The sequence below is a fragment of the Scyliorhinus canicula genome, chromosome 1, assembly GCF_902713615.1.
Source record: "Scyliorhinus canicula chromosome 1, sScyCan1.1, whole genome shotgun sequence".
NCBI lineage: Eukaryota > Metazoa > Chordata > Chondrichthyes > Carcharhiniformes > Scyliorhinidae > Scyliorhinus > Scyliorhinus canicula.
This window is the reverse complement of record NC_052146.1, coordinates 49737582-49751191: the sequence shown is the minus strand read 5'-3', so window position 1 is coordinate 49751191 and position 13610 is coordinate 49737582. Positions and strand designations below refer to the sequence as shown.

General features: G+C 47.7%; 1 protein-coding gene across 1 annotated transcript in view; it reads right to left on the bottom strand.

Annotated features, from left to right (window-relative positions):
* Positions 1–11145: 11145 nt before the first annotated feature.
* cfap73 (cilia and flagella associated protein 73) overlaps positions 11146–13610 on the bottom strand; it is a 35570-nt gene continuing 33105 nt past the window's right edge. The window contains exon 7 of the mRNA XM_038790459.1: positions 11146–12135. Within this exon, the coding sequence (XP_038646387.1) occupies positions 12046–12135 (90 nt within the window). The 3' untranslated portion in view covers positions 11146–12045. The remainder of the gene's footprint in view (positions 12136–13610) is intronic.

Here is a 13610-nt window from a genome sequence, read left to right as displayed (position 1 = left end):
GTGGAGAGGGGTTTTTAATGGGGAGAGTGCAGGGCAGGTAAGTAGGGGCCTCTGGGAGGTTGGAGGGTGATGGGTGGGTCCTGGCAGGGAGGGGGTGCTGTAAGGGGGCTTGGTGGGGGGGGGGGGGGGGTGGGAAGATCCCACAGGGACCCCATAGCGGGGTGTCCTCATGGGGGTGTAGGGTTGTGTCCATGTGTGTGTGGGGGTGACATTGCCCAAGGAGTTGGGGGTGCGCTCCACAAGCTCACTTGGAGATTGGGGCACCCTTTCAAAATGGCAGCCTGATTTCCGAGTTCAACTCCCGAATACGAATAGAAAATTCTACGTGTGGGCTAAACCGGTGAGAAATTCCCCAGGGCCCAAAAAGTGACTGAGTATCATTGGGAAATTGCCACAAATTAACATAGAATTTTTTTGGGAGAAAAAAATAATTCTGTTTCACTTCACAGATGCTGCCAGACCTGCTGAGTTCATGCAACAATTTATGTTATTTTAAATATGTTGCTACTGTGTATTGTGCAAACATTTTGCTTACATTTTGAAACTGAACAAAACCATAATTAAATTGGAATTCCTGGTGCTGTGACGAGAGAGAATCAAAAACAGCATAAAATGTAGGATTTCGGGGCAGCACGGTGGCCTAGTGGTTAGCACAACCGCCTCACGCGCTGAGGTCCCAGGTTCGATCCCGGCTCTGGGTCACTGTCCGTGTGGAGTTTGCACATTCTCCCTGTGTCTGCGTGGGTTCCGCCCCCACAACCCAAAAATGTGCAGAGTAGGTGGATTGGCCACGCTAAATTGCCCCTTAATTGGAAAAAATAATTGGGTAATCTAAATTTATAAAAAAAAATGTATGATTTCTGTGGGTGGAATCTCTTACTTGTATCCAATTATATAATCAACAGTGAAATAATACAACAGTGAAATACATGTGGCTGTCTAGTTAACAGATGTTGTATAATTATTATCCAAAATGTCTAGGCATGCATTCTAACACACTTGCATGTACCTGAACATTAACTAAATGTAAAGTGCCGTTTTTCCTTTTGAGTTAGTTTAATTTTCTAAACGCTAGATGATCTTGGTGAAATACACCTATATGACTTAATCTTCAGTGTTATCTCTTTCTGAACTAAATTTGCTTTATTGTCTTTTTTATCATCTTAAAAGCATTGGGTAGTCTATGCAATATAAAGATTTTCTTTTAAATTAGTTGGAGATGGCTTTAAATCTCTTGTCCATGGTTACCGTACGTGAGCAAACTTATGGACGTGCGAGGTACTCTGCAGATTCTCATTGCTACAGATATACATGAGCCATTAGAGCCTGTAGTGATGAAGTACTTCTTAAAGATATTGGGCTGCATTGTCTGCTCCCGACGCCGAAATCGCGTTCGGCGACAGGGCTGATAATCCGTGTTGGTGTCGAAATCGGAAGCGGCGCTGTTTTCAAATTCTTTCTCTCCCCCCCCCCCCAACCGAAAATTGGCGTATCGTGGAGTACGCCGTGCCGAGTATCAGCCGTCTCAGGCCATTGCCTGAGACCGACCCCGCGATGTTCCGTTGCCAACCAGCCGAATTCCGGACAGTGTAGTCACACCGTCCGCGATCCTCACGTGGTGACTGCGGACTCAGTCTGGGGCCGCTACAGTTGGGGGAGTGCCAATTGGCAGGCAGTGGGGGCTTCACTCGGTGCTGGGACAATGTAGGTGGGCGGTCCGGGGCGCACGAGCAGCCGATGCAGGGCACTATTTTGCTGGTCCAGGTCCGCGGGCTGAGTCCGCCATGGAGCACAGCACAGCCACTGCGGGTTGCCGTCGTGCTGAGCCTCTGACCCAGAAATGCTGGGGGCCATATCGGCAGCTAAAGCTGCGAGCTCTACAATAGCTGCCTGCTCGCCTCCAGCAAAAGGTTGAATCTGTGCCCTTTTGACACCAGTTTTCTTGGCGTAAAATAACACAGTTTTCACAATGGGGATTTAGTCCCAAAACCAGAGAATCCAGCCCATTGGGCGGGATTTACCGGCTCTTCACGCCGGTGAGAAATTCCGGTCCCATGCCACGCACGGATTTCTTGGATGCAGTCAACAGGAAATCCCATTGACAACGGCAGGAAAGGTAGATTCCACTGGCGGGCAGCCCATTGGAGTGGTTGTTAAATTCTGCCCATTGTTCTATCAAAAGTTCCCCTTGGGAAGCTGTTGTATTTATATGACCATTTATAGCATCCTCCGCACATCTTAAATCTCAATTAGTTGCTTTTGAAGCATTGTCATTATTGTGTAGACAAATATAGCAACCAACTGAAACTAGTAAATATGATGAATGACCAGTTAATTAAATAATTGTTGAGGAAGAAATGTCTGACAGACAAATTATGCTCTTTAAGATATTTTACATCTACTTGAGCAGGTAGACCGAGTCTTCCTTTAACATGTCAACCAAAGACTGGCATCAACCAGCAATGTTGCACTGATGTCAGCTTAAATTCTATTTTGTGTTCCGTTTGGAACTTATGAAATCATTTTTTGACACATATACATTTGAATAGTGCTACAGTTTGTTAGTGTAATGCTTTTAGTTAATTAGGATCCAGTTCCTTCTATGAACACAGAGACCAGGCTGGCTACCTGTTGGCTCACCAGCTGAGAAAGCAGGCAGCCAAGAGGGAAATAGCACCGGTTAAGAATAGCAGAGGCAGACTGGTAACGGATCCAAAGGCGGTCAATTGGGCATTTGAGAAGTTCTACCGGGGACGCGGGAATGGAACAGTTCCTAGACAGACTGGAACTACCAGTGATGGGGAGAACAGACACAGGGAGCTGGAAGCACCAATAGGCCTGGGAGAAATGGAGACTCATCAGCTCCATGCAGGCGGGGAAGGCATTAGGACCCGAAGGGTTCCCGGTGGACTTCGACAAAAAATTTGCACCGGTCCTGGCCACACACCTAAGGGACATGTTCACAGACTCACTGGCAGGGGGCACCCTACCCGCCACCTTAGCGCAGACCACAATCTCATTGATACCCAAAACTGATAAAAGACTTGAAGGAATGTGGATCATATAGACCCATTTCAGTGTTGAACGTGGATGTGAAAATACTCCCAACGGTCCAGGCTGGAAGGCTGCGTACCAGAGGTGGCTGTGGAGGACTAAACGGGCATTGTCTTTTTTTAAAAATAATTTTTATTGAAATTTTTACAAAATATAAACATCTCAACTCTATTAACAAAACAACCGCGGTAACACCCCAAGAACAATACCCACCCAACTTCAAAAGCAACTACAAACAAGAGAAAAATAACAAAAGAACACCCAAACAACAAAAGGGAAAGAGATAACACCCGCCACATCCCACAAGCCCATGTACACAGTTCTCCCTCCCACCGATCCAAACCTCCCTTCTCCCTCCCCCCCCATTCCTCCCTCTCTCTTCTCCCCCCTCCCCCCCCCCCCCCCCCCCCCCCCCCCCCCCCCCCCCCGGGGTTGCTGCTGCTGCCGGCCTATTTCCCTACCGTTCCGCCAGGAAGTCCAGGAAAGGCTGCCACTGCCTAAAGAACCCTTGTACTGATCCCCTCAGAGCAAATTTCACCTCCAATTTAATGAACCCCGCCATATCATTGATCCAGGCCTCCACGCTTGGGGACCTCGCATCCTTCCATTGGAGCAAGATCCTCCGCCGGGCTATTAGGGATGCAAAGGCCAGAACACCGGCCTCTTTCGCCTCCTGCACTCCCGGCTCCACTGCAACCCCAAAAATTGCGAGTCCCCGGCCTGGCTTGACCCTGGATCCCACAACCTTGACACCGTCCTTGCTACCCCCTTCCAAAACTCCCCCAGCGCTGGGCACGCCCAAAACATATGGGCGTGGTTCGCTGGGCTCCCTGAGCACCTAGCACACCTGTCCTCGCCCCCGAAAAACCTACTCATCCTCGTCCCAGTCATGTGGGCCCTATGCAGCACCTTGAACTGTATGAGGCTAAGCCTCGCACAGGAAGAGGAGGAATTCACTCTCTCCAGGGCATCCGCCCACATCCCCTCCTCACCCAGCTCCTCTTCCAATTTACCCTTCAGTTCCTCCACCGAGGCCTCGTCTACCTCCTGCATCACCCGGTATATGTCCAAAATCCTCCCTCCTCCAACCCACACCCCCGAGAGCAACCGATCCCGCACCCCTCGTGGGGGCAGCAAGGGGAACCCCTCCACCTGCTGCCTGGCAAACGCCCTAACCTGCATGTACCTAAACATGTTCCCCGGGGGGAGCCCAAACTTCCCCTCTAACTACAAACGGGCTTTGTCAACGGTAGGCAGTTCACAGTGGACATCCGGGCCGGGATTCTCCCCTACCCGGTGGGGCGGGGAGTCCCAGCGTGTTGGAGTGGCGTGAACCACTCCGGCGTCGGGCCGCCTCCGTACCTTTGGGGGCCAAGGCCTCACATTGAGGGGCGAGGCCCGCGCCGGAGTGGTTGGCGCTCCGCCGGCTGGCGTGAACGTCCTTTGGCTCACGCCAGCTGGGGCCGAAAGGACTTCGTTGGCTGGCGTAAGTCCACGCATGCGCCGGAGTGTCAGCGACTGCTGACGTCATCCCGGCGCATGCACAGGGGAGGGGGTCTCTTCCGCTTCCGTCATGGTAAAGACCATGGCGAAGGAGGAAGAAAAAGAGTGCCCCCACGGCACAGGCCCACCCTCCGATCGCGGGCCAGGCCACCGTGGGGGCAGCCCCCGGGGTCAGATCGCCCAGCGCCGCCTGGTCAGGTAGGAGTTTTGATTCCCGCCGGCAGGAGAGGCTTGTCAGAAGACAAAAGAAGAAAAGTCAAAGGGGGCTTGGATTTACCGAACCAACAATACTACCACTGGGTAGCAACAGCAGAAAGAGTGAGGGGATGTGTACAAGAACCAACACAGATTGGGTACAGATGGAGGAGGCATCCTATAAAGGAACGACCCTCCAGGCCCTGTCTACAGCAGCACTCATGTCTTCCTCAACAAGATACACAACAAGCCCAGTCGTAGCAGCCACGCTGAAAACGTGGACTACGTTGAGACAGCACTTTGGGATAACCAAAATGTCACCCATGGACCTCATCTGCGGCAATCACAGATTCCCCCCCCCCCCCCCCCCCAGCCATGCTGGATACCACCTTCAAAAGATGGAGGTGGGACGGGGACATAATGACGGTCGGGGACTTCTACGTAGGGCGCAGGCCCCAAGCTTGCTGGGTTCTGGACAGCCTTCTCCGAGGCAATGTCCAAGGTTGTGGGGGTGAGGGTGAAGCCATGCCCAATAGTTACACATGGGGAAGGGGGCCAATGCCCTTGCTTTCGCTTCCCTAATCGCACGCCGGAGAATCCTGCTCAGCTGGCGATCGGCAGCACCACCCAAAGCTGCAGACTGGCTCGCAGATCAAGTACGCCATCCGAGAGTCAGAGGAAGGCTTCCTGGATACTTGGGGGGCAGTTCGTCGGCCTGTTCCAAAACCTGCTCGAGGCCAGCAGCGAGGAGTACGCTAAGGGGGAAAAAAGATAGATGGGGAACCAAAGGACTGGGCAACCCGAGAGCAGAACATCGAGGGCCGAAGGGCCTGTACTGCGCTGTAATGTTCTATGTTCGCGATGGGGGGGGGGGGGGGGGGGGCGGTTGAAGGAAGGTGAGGAAACCACAAGAGAAAAGGAAGGGTTTTGAAGCCAAAGGGGGGGGGGGGAATCATAGACTGAGCCAGAGGGCAACAAAATGTCCATAGAGTTAGTTAAATGAAGGACAAAACAAACCTCTGTAAAAATAAAGTAAATTAGCGTGGGCAAAAAAATGTTACTATATATATATACAGCAACTGTTTATAAATATGAGAAAAGCCAATTAAACGAGTTTCAAGTCCGGTGGCGCCCTCGAGGAGGCAGGTCGCAGGTCGGATCGCTCCCGCCCGAGATGGGCAAACGGACCTTTGTATACGGACTTTTTAGGGACCTGGCAGCCTGAATCGGTGGAGGAGACGACAGGGAAGAGGCTTTCTTCCCGGGGTATGGGCAGCTGGACCAGAAGCGGTCGAGTGGAGCGGCAAGGATCGAAGTGGGAGCAGCGGGGAACCCAGGCCGGGCGGCCAAGCATGGCGGACGGCGGGGACCGGGGAGCGGAGGCTCACTGGCCAAGGGAGGAGCAGATGGAGTTTTTCAAGAACTGCTTCGCCGAGCTGAGGAGGGACACGCTGGACCCGATGAGAGCGGTGATGGACCGAATGGTCGAGACACAGGCGGCCCAAGGGAAGGCGCTCAGGGAGGTCGAGGCGAAGCTCTCCAGTCAGGAGGGCACGGTAACGGAGCTGGAGCACGAGGTGGAGGAGCTGAACGCCCGTCAGAGGAGGATGCAGGAGCAGCTTGAAGAGCTGGGGAACAGAGCCAGGAGGCAGAATTTAAGAATCGTTGGCCTCCCCGAGGGCTGCGAGGGGTCGGATGTGGGCGCATACGTGACGGGTATGCTTGAGGCGCTGATGGGACCGGAGGCCTTCCCTCAACCCCTGGAGTTGGATGGGGCACATAGAGCCCCCGCAAGGAAGCCCAGGACGGGCGACCGACCGAGGGCCTTGGTGGTCCGCTTTCACCGGCTTGCTGACAGGGAACGTGTGCTGCGATGGGCCAAGGCGGAGAGGAGCAGCAGATGGGAGAACTGCGAGGTGCGCATTTACCAGGACTTGGGAACGGAGCTGGCCAAGAGGCGTGCAGGATTCATCAAGGTAAAGGCAGCCCTCTACAAAAAGGAGGTGAGGTTTGGAATGCTATATCCTGCAAAGCTTTGGGTTACGTTTGAGGAACTCCACTACTACTTTGAGACACCAGAACAGGTTTGGACCTTTGTTAAAGACAAGAAGCTGGACTTGAACTAATGGGCACTGAGTTCTTTCAGTGCTGTACAGTGGCGGAGGCCTGTTAACTTAAAGTTGCTCTGATTAGGACTTTTACTAAGAAAAAGAAGCTGGACTGGAACTAAAGGACTCGGGGCTTTCAGACATTTTGTGTGGCGGCGGTTTGTTAAACTATCCTGTACTGTAATGTTTTATCTAAGATTGTTTTCAGCCTGGACAGAGAGTGGGGGTTGGAGGGCGCACTGTTTAGGGTCCTTTGGGGGGATCGCAATGGGGGGGGGGGGGGGGGGGGGCCTGTGCTTGGTACCTTCTGGTGCGAGATCGGGGCCTCTGATGGGGGGATGGGCTAGGGGCTAGTCACGGGACTTGAAAGGGCTCGGTGGGATACAATTAGGTTAATGGGTCCCTGGTGGGTGGGGGGAGGGCCTGAGCGCTGGGACGGGAGACAGGTAGGCGCCAAGGGCAGGGGTCAGTGTGACTAGCGTAGGTCAGGGGGCACCAGGGAGATCGGAGGGGGGGCGGGGCGGGCTAGGGCCAAGCGCAGGGCTGACCTGGCAGGCCAGGCCTGGGGGAGTAGGGGAGACCAGGCGGGGGGGGGGGCGGGGAGGGAGAAGAGGGTTAGGGCCACGTTAGCTTAGTGTAGCTGAACACGTGTGGCATGGGTAAACAGAGCTGGCAGGGAAAGTGCCGTATGGAAGGATTTTTGGTTTCAACATTTATTAACATGTTTATTCTTTCCCACTGTTCTTTTTCACTATGTTAAGGCTCTTTGCACAGGGCCATTTTTCGCTTTGTAACTGTTACAAATTTGTGTTAAATAAAAAACTTCAAAAAAAAAAGTTTCAAAAATTACATAAATAAATTATTTAGGATCCAGTTGTCTTTTCCCACCTACTTTCTGAATCCAGTAATGTGAAAACGGATATACAACAGACCTGTGTTCATGTAGCACCTTTAATATAATGAAACATCCAAAGATTCTTCACAGGAATCGCATAAACCAAAATTTTGGTTGCATCATAATATATTGGGAGATGACCAAAAGCCTGACATAAAATGTATATTTTGAGGCATGTCTTAAGGGAGGAAGGATGAGGATGTGGTGAAAAAGACTTGCGTTACTTACTGCCTTATTGTGTTTAAAATGTTTCAAACTGCTTCACAGACATGTGTTACGTTGGAGTGCTGGTTGTACATGTAAACTACTTGAGAGTAGAGCACAAACAGATTAATGTTAACATTATTTTCAAAAAACTCAAATCACTTCAAGGTAAAATTTGCCTATTATTATACATGGAAATAAATGTCAAAATTATGTATAATAAATGATTAACTTTATTTCCAAAGAAATAGTAACATTCAACTTGGAATTGGATTACAGTACAGAAATTAGTTTCTTTATTAAATATATACAATTTTATTTTTAATTTCTGGCAGTCTTATGATGCTTTTATCACATTCATCATTTTTGTGTGACATTAAGCATTATTATATACAGTATTCACAAAGTAATTACCTGGGATTTTAACAGGTGTACAAATTGAATTAACCTGCACACATCAAGCTACGTTTTAAGTTCACGTAGAACAAATTACTTTAATCTGGTTTTTCTCATCAGCAATGAAGCAACAGTGCTTGTTACAGATATTGAGGAAAGCCATCCATAACCAGCAGTGCTCATTGGTTATGGATGGTTTTCCTCAATATCCGCAATCGCTTGTCATGGATTTTACCCTTCCTAATGTTAATTTGAATCTCCAGCAACAGTGTTTTCATCAAGCAGGGTAAATAACCAATCATATTGAAGAATTCTCACAGACTGCAAAGCAGGAAGTTAAATGTACGATTATTATATGTAAAATAAAGATTGTGACATATACATCAATCTTTGAAAAAATAGTACAAACTAGAATTTGTTTTATCAGAATAGAAAAATTGGCATTACTTAAACGTAAAATTATTTTCCAATTACACTTCATTGACGAGGCATAGTGATTTTAACAGCAATTTGAAGACATTCTTGTTCACTTAGTGATTTTTAATTGCAGTCTGCAAGAACTTCCAACAGCAGACTTTATGCAGAAGCATGGAATCATTGACAGCAACTTCTGGATTTCTACTTTTCACTGCCAAATGCAGACTCCTGAAGTTCTGGCAGTTTCAGAGGAGTAATGGGAAAGAACACTGACAATTTTGCTATCATTAGTGCAAAATTCTGGTCATTTAGTCTGAAAACAAATTGAATCAGGCCCTGAAATTTGAGAGCACCTTTTTTTTTGGCTTGTGGGAGTAGAGTCCAATCTCTGCCAATATGTGCCTTAGGTTGCGGGATAGTGGAGACCTGGCCATATTATATTTTTAATATGGAGCCAGGGAAAGCACTCTTGTTCCTCTGAGCTCCACGTTCAGGTAAGTATGGAGGTCTTTCTGTTGTGTCATATGAATTCAACACATGGCAAATGAAGCACTGGGGCGTTCAGAAATTGGGAATAAGGGCCCTCATTTAAATCCAGATGTTCCACTTGGATACTAAGAAGGAATGCGGTTTCATTCACTAATTTCACATTTATACACCTGAATACCAGGAATAAATAAACATCAATCAATTATACAATCATTGATTGTTGTTTAAAGCAGTTTTAATATCACATAAATATCACTACAAATAGTGAGTAGATTGCAATGGCTACAAGAAGCAATTGCATACAAAATATAGCATTCGGAGTAATTTCTTCACAATTTTTATAGAAGGTACCAACTACATCAATAATCTGTACATAAGCAAAATATTGCAAATGCTGGAAACCTGAAGTACAACCATAAAATGCTGGAAATATCCAGCAGGTCTGGTAGCATCTGTGTAGAGGGAGTTAACATTTCCGGTTTATCACCTTTCATCAGAACCGAATAACTTTCATCAAACTTGAATTCTAATGAAAGGTATTTGATGTAAAATGTCTGACTACAGGCGCTAGCCGACCTGCTGAGTATTCCCAGCGTTTTGCCTTTTTGTCTCATGAATGTGCAACTAGCTTTGAAGATGACGACACAAAAACAGATCAGGTGAAGTGAACTCTTGCCTTTCTGACTATGGTTGTCAGGTATTTTCCCCAATCATTTCCTTGTGCTGAAGTGAGAGCAAATCAAAGAACAATACAGCACAGGGACAGGCCCTTCGGCCCTCCAATCCTATACCGGTCATGATACCAAACTTTGCCAAAACCCTCAGCATTTCCTTGCACCGTATCCCATCCTATCCATGTGTTTGTCAAGATGCCTTTTGAACACCGTTAATGTATCTGCTTCCACAACCTCCCCTGGCAACGCGTTCCAGGCACTCACCACCCTCTGTGTAAAAAAAAAAACCTGCCTCGCACAACTCCTCTAAACTTTGCCCCACGGACCTTAAACCTATGGCCCCTGCTGATTGACCCCTCCAGCTGGCAAAGAGTGCCTGCCCATCCACTCTATCCATGCTCCTCATAATCTTGTAGACCTCTATCCGATCTCCCCTCAACCTCCGTCTTTCTAATGAAAATAGTACGAGTCTATTCAGCTTCTCCACATAGCTAACACCCTCCAGACCAGGCAATATCCTGGTAAACCTCCTCTGCACCCTCTCCAAAGCCTCCACATCATCCTGACCTTGACTCCCTTGTCTATCAAGACTCTATCTAACTCTGGCGACCAGAACTGTGCGCAATATTCCAAGTGTGGCCGTACCAGAGTTCTATACAAGTGTAGCATGACTTGCCAGTTTTTATACTTGATGTCCCGCCCAATGAAGGCAGGCATTCCGTATGCTTTCTTGACTACCTTGTCCACTTGTGTTGCCACCTTCAAAGATCTGTGGGCATGCACGCCCAGATCTCTCTGTCTTTATATTCCGAAGAGTTTTTGCCATTTATGATATATTCCCCCTCTGTTAGACCTATCAAAATGCTTTACCTCACATTTGTCTGGATTAAACTCCATTTGCCATTTCTCTGCCCAAGTCCTCAACCTATCTATGTCCTGCTGTATCTTCTGACAATCCTCAACACTATCTGCCACACCACCAACCTTGGTGTCATCCTCAAACTTACTAATCAGACCGGCTACATTTTTCTCCAAATTGTTTATGTTTTCCTTCAAATAGTTTCTAAACAACAGAGGCCCAAGCACAGATCCCTGTGGAACACCACTAGTCACAACTTTCCATTCAGAAAAACACCCTTCTACTGCTACCCTTTGCCTTCTGTGACCAAGCCAGTTCTGTATCCATCTTACCACCTCACCTCTGATCCCGTGTGACTTCACCTTTTGTACCAGTCTGCCAGGAGGCACCTTGTCAAAGGCTTTACTGAAGTCCACGTAAACAACATCCGCCGCTCTCCCCAAATCAATCATCTTTGTCACCTCCTCAAAATACACGATCAAGTTGGTAAATCATAATTTATTATTTGGAAAAACTGCAGTCTACGTGAATCTGTGTCTAACCATTGTTATAGTTCTTGGTATTATGGGTAATTCGTGAGCAGTAAGATGAAACAAAGTTGCTTTTAGCTGAGCTAACTAATGCAAATGTCCTTTCCTTTCAATACATGTATGACTCAGTTACAAAACTAGGCCCATTTTTTCCACTTTGAGGCTTCATACCCATGGGAAATGAAACCTCAAGGGTCTATATAGAATACTGGAATTAGCAAATGGGCCATATTCTTGATGGAATTTAAAGCACCTGGGTCAGATTCCTAATTTCTAGATCTAATCCATTCTTCCTTACCATGTAACATAGGACTTAAGGGTAGGCCATTAAACCCTTTGAGTTTGCTCAGCCATTCTACAAGATCATGGCTCATGGGTGAGGTCTTAACCCCACTTTGTCATCTGCCCTCCATGACCTTGACTCCCTTGTCTATCAAAATTCTATCTAACTGTCTTTAATAAATTCAGTGTTTTCTGATGTACAGTTCTGGAAGCAGCTGAGGTAGTTCCCATACAATTTCTACATGGTTGGCACAGACAATGGATTTTCTCTAGATGTGAGCACAGAGTACATTCAGCATGATATTTGGACTTCTATCTACATGTCATATAAATACACATACATACATTTATTATAATAGAACAAGTGTAAAACTTCTCATTCATCAATTTTGTAGTATTTCTATACTAAGCAATGACCCAGGAAGGAAACATTGCACCATTATAGTGTTGGAGTTATAGGTGTGCTAAACGCATGAGTTTTCTTCAGTTCTTGCAACATATGACTCAATTCCAGGATGTACTGCCGAACCTGCAAGAGAATTCCAAAATTTATCACTGTCTTTCATTCATTTTAAAATGATCGCATTGGATAGTTTAAAATGAGGGTAAAATGACACACTTGGTCAAATCTGCATATAATTAAACCTAGATATCGGGCACGATCAAACGGCCATGTTGCACAGGAAAAGCAGCTCGCCACAGTGCAATATGGCCGATAGAAGCCAGGAGACCCTGCTTGCGGGATCTACCTGGCTTGCAATGCCTCGCAAGATCTAATGCGATCTCGGGAGATGTTACGATGTAAATCCAGCCCCAATTTGTGGCAAATCTGCATATTAGAGACAGCTAGCCTCACTGTAATATGCAGTTTCCCGAGGCATTGGGGGCTATTCCTTTCACCTCAGGTGAGTGCCGTTCAGTACTCGTCTCCACAAATGGGGACCAGGTGCAACAGCATTCATTGGGCATCTCTCAAGGGATGGGAGGCCCCAGGTAGGCACTTTGGGCAGGGTGTTACCCTGGCACTGCTGGTGCCACATGGGCACCCTGACAGTGCCATCTGGGTGCCAACCTGGCACTGCCAAGGTGCCCAGGTGGTGCTGACAGGGGCACTGCCAGGGTAACAGGTTGGCACTGCATTTTTCACAAGGCAGCGATTGGGCTGGGGGACGCCCTGCATGGGGATTGGGGGCTGGGCACCTCTCATAATGAGTTGGGGCTTTGGGTGGGTCGGCGGCTCCAGAAGTTGGGAGTTCGCCGCTGAGGCTCCCTATCTAACCCGAATGACATTTAATTGCATTGTCTTTCTTGGCGCTGCGAGCACTGCGGAACACATGGCTAAACATGCTCGCTGTGGGACTTTGTTCCCATTTAGTTAAATCACGCCCGTTGTCTATTCATCTGTTATGACCAACACAGTAAAGATCATTAATCTGTTACTGCATTTACCTTTGCTCATATCCACACCCATACATTATTAATAAACATGAATATTCTAGCACAGTCCACTGAATAATGATAAGTTATAATCTTGGCTGATGATTAACATTGTTCAAAATCATTCAAACCAAAATCGATCAGGTCTTGTATCTAGGAAATTTGAAAAGGCTAAACAAGAACATAAAAACTGGACAGTTAGTGCAATTGAAACAGCAGGAGAGAGCAGAAAACTAATGGGGTGGTCCAGGAAGAGAAGAAGGCTAAGTGAAAAATCTATGTGATTCTATGCAAGAGCTAGATTTTTAAGTTTATGGTCAGCTTGGATTCTTGGAATAGTAGATAGATAGAGAAACACAGCACAGAACACGCCCTTCGGCCCACGATGTTGTGCCGAAGTTTTGTCCTAGGCTAATCATAGAATTTTGGCACTAAGAGCAATTTATCATGGCCAATCCACCCAACCTGCACATCTTTGGACTGTGGGAGGAAACCGGAGCACCCGGAGGAAACCCACGCACACACGGGGAGGATGTGCAGACTCCACACAGACAGTGACCCAAGTCG